The sequence below is a fragment of the Periplaneta americana genome, chromosome 14 (genome assembly GCF_040183065.1).
Source record: "Periplaneta americana isolate PAMFEO1 chromosome 14, P.americana_PAMFEO1_priV1, whole genome shotgun sequence".
NCBI classification, from domain to species: Eukaryota; Metazoa; Arthropoda; class Insecta; order Blattodea; family Blattidae; genus Periplaneta; species Periplaneta americana.
The window spans coordinates 9631347-9638955 of NC_091130.1; the positions used below are offsets into that span (position 1 = coordinate 9631347).

Sequence of the window (7609 nt, forward strand, 5' to 3'; positions counted from 1 at the left end):
ACGTGTTACTTAGCCTATCGTTTTTCAGTCCCTCTAATATTAACATCTCTTTTTCTTTTTGAATTTTTGTCAGCTGTAATTGTTCCAATAAAAGAAGTCAAGTCACTTGTCGTCAAATTCTTCGTTTCCTCTGTTTTCGTGAGAAAGAACTTGGACTTTTTTTAGGTGGCGATGGTGGGGAAAATTCTGAAGTAACTTGGGGTGCCTCAGAACAATTACCAACAGTTAGGACTCCTAAAATGAAAAAAAAAAATAGTAATGTAAACTTTCAAAATTTTTAATGTCTCATACTTGTTTAAATAAGTAAATAAAATTATTTTGACTCGTATGGAATTTTACTGAAGACAGGATTTTGATCCAAAGTCAGTATATCTAGAAGCTCTTTTTCCCATGGCTTTAGGACGATTTTCTTGTTACCTGTCACTGTTTTATCCGTTTTCTTTTTTACCACTGCTTTCATATTCTGGACTTTCTCCTTCAATTGCTCCTGAAGTAGTTCTTGCTGATATTCATTCACGATCTCTCCCCATGCTTGTTCTTTTATACCTTTGATCATAGGAATCTGTGATTTATTAAAAATCACAGGATGCTTGCTCAAAATAGTCACAAGCCTTGCTCGGGAATCGCTTCCACAATCGTCAGCATATTTACTTTCGGAAGAAGACATTTTTAAAACTACACATCTGAACTAACCCAGAGTCGAACTAAATATATATTAAAGAAAACATCTGAATTAACCCAACACAGAGTCAAACTAAAGAAAACAGGTGTTAATTAAAGTAATTTCAACAATCGATAATTGTATTGTCGTCAATACATGCCACACTGCAAATACAGGTGTATAGCCAGCAAAAGCTGAGATTTTCCAGCACTTTCTACCTAGCATTAGCAAAGGATTATTCACACAATGTTAAGCTAATGCTAATGCTAGTACTGAATGCTAGATAGCAATTGCTTTTGCTAATACTTAATTCTAACAGCTAATGCTTACTTTTTATTCACTTGGCCCATTGATTTAAACTATCACTGTCTACATTGTTACTCCTTTCTTTAGACATCATCCTAATAGTGCTGTATTTTCAAAATCGTCTCATAATGATCTCTTTCTGTTATCTAATATTATTTGAAATATATTAACATTTTATGTTTTTTTAGCTTAATTCTGCTACACAGTTTATTTCAGTGTTTAATTAATAGTTCATAGTATTTTGTTGTTTAATTCGTAAATAACTCTTGTATACATGTAACTCTTGTCTAAATCAAATTGTTGAATTCTTTGTAAGTTCATACATATGTATGTATACTTTTTGCTGGTTGAGTGGAAGAGAAGGCCTTACAGCCTTAACTCTGCTAGCTAAAATAAATTATTATTATTATTATTATTATTATTATTATTATTATTATTATTATAAAATTCAGTACCGGGTCTTTCCCGGAGGTAAAAGGTGTTCAGAGCATGGTGCCGACCACACCACCTCATTCTAGTGCCGAGGTCATGGAAAGCATGGGACTCTACCTCCATGCCCCCCAAGTGCCTTAATGGCATGTTACGGGGATACCTTTACCTTTACATTTTTAGGATGGTATTACTTAATACAAAAGTCCCTGTATTCACAAAATATGGTTATTTAAAGACTTTTAATATTCCAAATTTATGGAATAATCGCTCCTATATTACGTACTAAAAGATTCTGATGCTCACCGCTTGGAGCGTTGTGTTGCCATTATTTATTGAATGTCCTGGTATTTAGTCTCTTATATTGAGACAACTCATCCTGCCTAAGGTATTTCGTGGTTTTCCTAAGGCGTAGACAAATGTCGGGATGAGCTCTAAGAGAAATGGGCCATGGACCTATATGCCCTTCGCCATAAGTTCCCCTTTTTTCTAACAAACAACTTAAAGCCCTAGTTCAGAGTCTATAAAATTACGAAATACTTGTGCTACGTCACTCATGTAGTCGCAATGCGAAAGGACAGGGAACCTTTCAATTTGCAGATTCAGAATTCACGGCGTCTCTCCTGGCGGTTTTCACCTCCCTTGTCATCGAACAACAGACGACAGAGTCTTCTCGACTCCTCCTGCACTGCGAAATGACACAGTTCATTTCAATGTGCAGATTTACACCAGCCATCTCCTCCTCGTCCCGTCCTGTGATCACTTTGATCACATTTCCGTCCCCCTCGCGTATGTGGTACCTAAGAGGTTACGTCCATTTTCGGTTTTCCCCTTCAAAATTTTCTAGAGCTCCTTCAGTGGAGCAGCGTAACCTGGAGTGAGACTAATGGGCAACAGGCTTGGAGCTCACATATTTAGTTTCTTGCAGCCCCGAACCCCTTGCAAGGACGCATTTTGCGTACCTTTTAAATTTGTCCTCCCAATTCACTTCTTTCAATTCAAAATTCAAATTTAGAAACAGTACATGACATTATCCAGAATGCAACAGACTCTAACCACAGCATTTCCAACTGCAATGATATTTTCTGATGTGTGAACAGTTCTCCTTTCTCAAGGTTTTCTATAGAGTTAAACCTTTTTCGTCATATCATACATTTATGTTGTGAGGCAATGGAACAATATCATTGCGTCCTATATTCAGTGTTTAATAAAACACTAAACTAGTAGGTCCATAGTAATTATTGCTTATATAAAAAGCTTTGACAGGAAGAATACATTGTTAATCAGTCCACTGTTTCATTTAATTTTTCATTTCATTTCATTTATTGCATTCCATAGACCTTACATGAGCATTGAAGCTTTAAGATGTGGAACAATTCAAAATTTTACAAGATTACAATTTTTTGTAAAGATGAAGTGAGGTGAGGCTGAGGACTTGCCATAGACCACTCGGCATCTGCCTCACGGCTGGAGTAAATCTCGGAAGAAAACAACCAATCAGACCAAACGGGGATCCAACCCAAGCCCAAGTGCAGCTCCAGATCAGCAGGCCAGCGATCTGCCGACTGAGCTACACTGGTGGCTCTACAAAAATATACATTACATAGCAATCAGTTGATTCAATTTACAAACTTAACCAATTATTATCAGTTGAGCTACAAAATATAATACATAGCAAGTAAGTTAATTAAATTTAAAAGCATAAACAATTCAAACAGTTAGATATACAGAAATTGTTAATACATATCGTGCAAATTACTTCAAATTACAAGAATAAACAATCAGTTGAGCTATACAGATTATTATTCAATTTAAAGCATATACTGTATAATTATCAGCCAAGCTATACAAAAATGCACAATACATAGCAAACAAATTAATTCAGTTTACAAGCATACTTTCGTTAAACTATACAAATTTGTACAATTCATATCAAGTAGATTAATTCAATTTATAAGCATAAACAATTCATAAGTAAGCTGTACAGACTACTACTCAATTTACAGTATATACAATTCATCAGCCAAACTATACAAAAATATACAATACCCTACATAGTAAACAGATTAATTCAATTTACAAGCATATTTCAGTTGAGCTATACAAAATTTACATTCCATATCAAGTAGATTAATTCAATTTATAAGCATAAGCAATTCATCAGTTGAGCTATACAGACTATTATTCAATTTACAGTATATACAATTCATCAGCCAAACTATACAAAAATATACAATACCCTACATAGTAAACAGATTAATTCAATTTATAAGCATAAGCAATTCATCAGTTGAGCTATACAGACTATTATTCAATTTACAGTATATACAATTCATCAGCCAAACTATACAAAAATATACAATACCCTACATAGTAAACAGATTAATTCAATTTATAAGCATAAGCAATTCATCAGTTGAGCTATACAGACTATTATCAATTTACAGTATATACAATTCATCAGCCAAACTATACAAAAATATACAATACCCTACATAATAAACAGATTAATTCAATTTACAAGCATATTTCAGTTGAGCTATACAAAATTTACATTCCATATCAAGTAGATTAATTCAATTTATTATAAGCATATGCAATTCATCAGTTGAGCTATACAGACTATTATCAATTTACAGTATATACAATTCATCAGCCAAACTATACAAAAATATACAATACCCTACATAGTAAACAGATTAATTCAATTTATAAGCATAAGCAATTCATCAGTTGAGCTATACAGACTATTATTCAATTTACAGTATATACAATTCATCAGCCAAACTATACAAAAATATACAATACCCTACATAGTAAACAGATTAATTCAATTTATAAGCATAAGCAATTCATCAGTTGAGCTATACAGACTATTATTCAATTTACAGTATATACAATTCATCAGCCACACTATACAAAAATATACAATACCCTACATAGTAAACAGATTAATTCAATTTACAAGCATATTTCAGTTGAGCTATACAAAATTTACATTCCATATCAAGTAGATTAATTCAATTTATTATAAGCATATGCAATTCATCAGTTGAGCTATACAGACTATTATCAATTTACAGTATATACAATTCATCAGCCAAACTATACAAAAATATACAATACCCTACATAGTAAACAGATTAATTCAATTTATAAGCATAAGCAATTCATCAGTTGAGCTATACAGACTATTATTCAATTTACAGTATATACAATTCATCAGCCAAACTATACAAAAATATACAATACCCTACATAGTAAACAGATTAATTCAATTTATAAGCATAAGCAATTCATCAGTTGAGCTATACAGACTATTATTCAATTTACAGTATATACAATTCATCAGCCACACTATACAAAAATATACAATACCCTACATAGTAAACAGATTAATTCAATTTACAAGCATATTTCAGTTGAGCTATACAAAATTTACATTCCATATCAAGTAGATTAATTCAATTTATAAGCATAAGCAATTCATCAGTTAAGCTATACAGACTGTTATTCAAATTACAGCATATACAATTCATCAGCCAAACTATATAAAATTATACAATACCCTACATAGTAAACAGATTAATTCAATTTACAAGTATATTTCAGTTGAGCTATACAAAATTGACATTCCATATCAAGTAGAATAATTCAATTTACAAGCATAAACAATTCACAGTAACTGAAAGGCATAGAATTGAGTACAAGACAAGTCACTCCCCCACTGTAACAGCACATGTGTATACAGAATTGCAAAATCGTCCATTTCCTTGCTATGCCCTGGAAAGTCATTTTTGTTAGTCTGGGTTGGAAAAAAAAGCACATATTCATCAAATTATCGGTATGGTAATGGTTTTCATAATATTAAAAAAAACATTTTTGCATTAGTATAATGAAATAAACATGTTATTGGCTTTCTTTTAGAAAAACGTGAAGTAGTTACATACTAATTTTCAAGGTAGCATAAGCCATAAGTGCACAATACTCCTTTTATAATAAGAATGTAGGGTAAGAGTGATATGAGCAGTTGCCATGACCTCATTTGAATCTTCCTTCCAGACCTGGTGTCTTGACTGAAAGGGATTTGTACATCTGACAGAGAGAGCTAGAGGCAGCAGAAGATTGTAATTACCAGGTGATCATTGTAGTGGGTTTTGTGTAGTGGTTTCTGTTGGCAGAAAATGTGTAGACAGAGTTTGATTTAAAAGTGATACATTGAAGTGAATGAAATTAATAAATGAATATGACCTGCCCAAGTATGCATTTTTATATGTTCTGTGATACGGGTTTTGATGGTACGCTATGTCGTGCCAATGTATATACTGTAGGATCCTTTGCTCTTGCAGATCGGTATACATCAGCATGACAAATTTCAGTTCTACACCTTTTCCAGTTGTATTTCAGAAAATATCAATTTAATTTCAGATAGTATCAATTGTATTTCAGAAAACATAAATTGTATTTCAGAAGTTGTCGTTTGAATTTCAGAGAAGGTAAATTTTGAGACATTTGATATTAATTTCGTTACCACAGTAACAATATTGTACTACTGTAATGCTACAAATTATTACATAAAATGGAGGAGCTGCAAGATAATTGTGCTATTTGTCGTTTATCTATGTTGAGAAAACCAGTGATAAAGCTACGAAACCAGTGATATGAAACCCAATATACTTTATAAGAATAAAAATAAAATAAAAAATTGAAGATACAAAATCTGAAATACATTTGATACCATCAGAAATACAATTGACAAGTCTGAAATACGTTTGATATCATCTGAAATACATTTGATACCATCTGAAATACATTTGATATCATCTGAAATATAGTTGACAAATCTGAAAAATACATTTGATACCATCTGAAATACATTTGATACCATCCGAAATACAATTGACAAATCTGAAATACATTTGATGTCATCTGAAATACAGTTGACAAATCTGAAATGCATTTGATACCATCTAAAATACATTTGATACCATCCGAAATACAATTGACAAATCTGAAATACATTTGATGTCATCTGAAATACAGTTGACAAATCTGAAATGCATTTGATACCATCTAAAATACAATTGACTAATTTGAAATACATTTGATATCATCTGAAATACAATTGACTAATCTAAAATACATTTGATAGCATCTGAAATACATTTGATACCATCTGAAATACAATTGACATCTGAAATACATTTGATATCATCTGAAATGCATTTGATACCATCTAAAATACAATTGACTAATTTGAAATACATTTGATATCATCTGAAATACAATTGACTAATCTAAAATACATTTGATAGCATCTGAAATACATTTGATACCATCTGAAATACAATTGACATCTGAAATACATTTGATATCATCTGAAATGCATTTGATACCATCTAAAATACAATTGACTAATTTGAAATACATTTGATATCATCTGAAATACAATTGACTAATCTAAAATACATTTGATAGCATCTGAAATACATTTGATACCATCTGAAATACAATTGACATCTGAAATACATTTGATATCATCTGAAATGCATTTGGTATCATCTGAAATGCAATTGACAAATCTGAAATACATTTGATATCATCTGAAATATATCTGAAATTGAATTGACAAATCTGAAATACAATTGATAATTTCTGAAATTAAATTGACAAATCTGGAATACAATTGATGTTTTCTGAAATATAATTGATACTATCTGAAATACATTTTTTTATTTATTTATTTATTTATTTATTTATTTATTACATTGGTTAATTTCAGAAATTAAATTGACTAATCTGAAATGCAATTAGAAAAAGTGTAGTTTAAATGAACTTTGGTTCGTCTGAAAACTCTGAGTTAACACATTTCTGCCTGTAGATATATTGTTGTGTATAAAATTGTCGATTGTTTTGTTTATTAATAAAGTAAGGTATTATTTTGAGGTGGTAGTTAATTATATCAAATTTCCCACCCATTTCATGGAATTATCCTTCTCATTTCCTCTTTATTTCTTTGCTATTTGTTCAGATCTGTAGTGATAATAGCAAAATATTATACTTATCCATTAGCTGTAACAGTCATCCAGTCACGTTAGCAAATAGACCATTTTAGAACAGACATGCCAAACTCAAAATCCCAAATAGGCCAATTAATCTGGGTGTCAGATGGTGTGGGCTGCAAGAAAAGGAAATAGTTGTATTATGTATTAG

The 7609-nt window shown here is 31.3% G+C and overlaps 1 protein-coding gene across 2 annotated transcripts in view; it reads left to right on the plus strand.

Moving 5' to 3' along the window:
- Art8 (Arginine methyltransferase 8) overlaps nucleotides 1-7341 on the plus strand; it is a 30108-nt gene extending 22767 nt beyond the window's left edge. For both annotated transcript variants that reach the window (XM_069844910.1, XM_069844911.1), the window contains one exon: nucleotides 5459-7341. In XM_069844910.1, coding sequence (XP_069701011.1) covers nucleotides 5459-5472 — 14 coding nt within the window. In that variant the 3' untranslated portion in view covers nucleotides 5473-7341. The remainder of the gene's footprint in view (nucleotides 1-5458) is intronic.
- The last annotated feature ends 268 nt before the right edge of the window (nucleotides 7342-7609 follow it).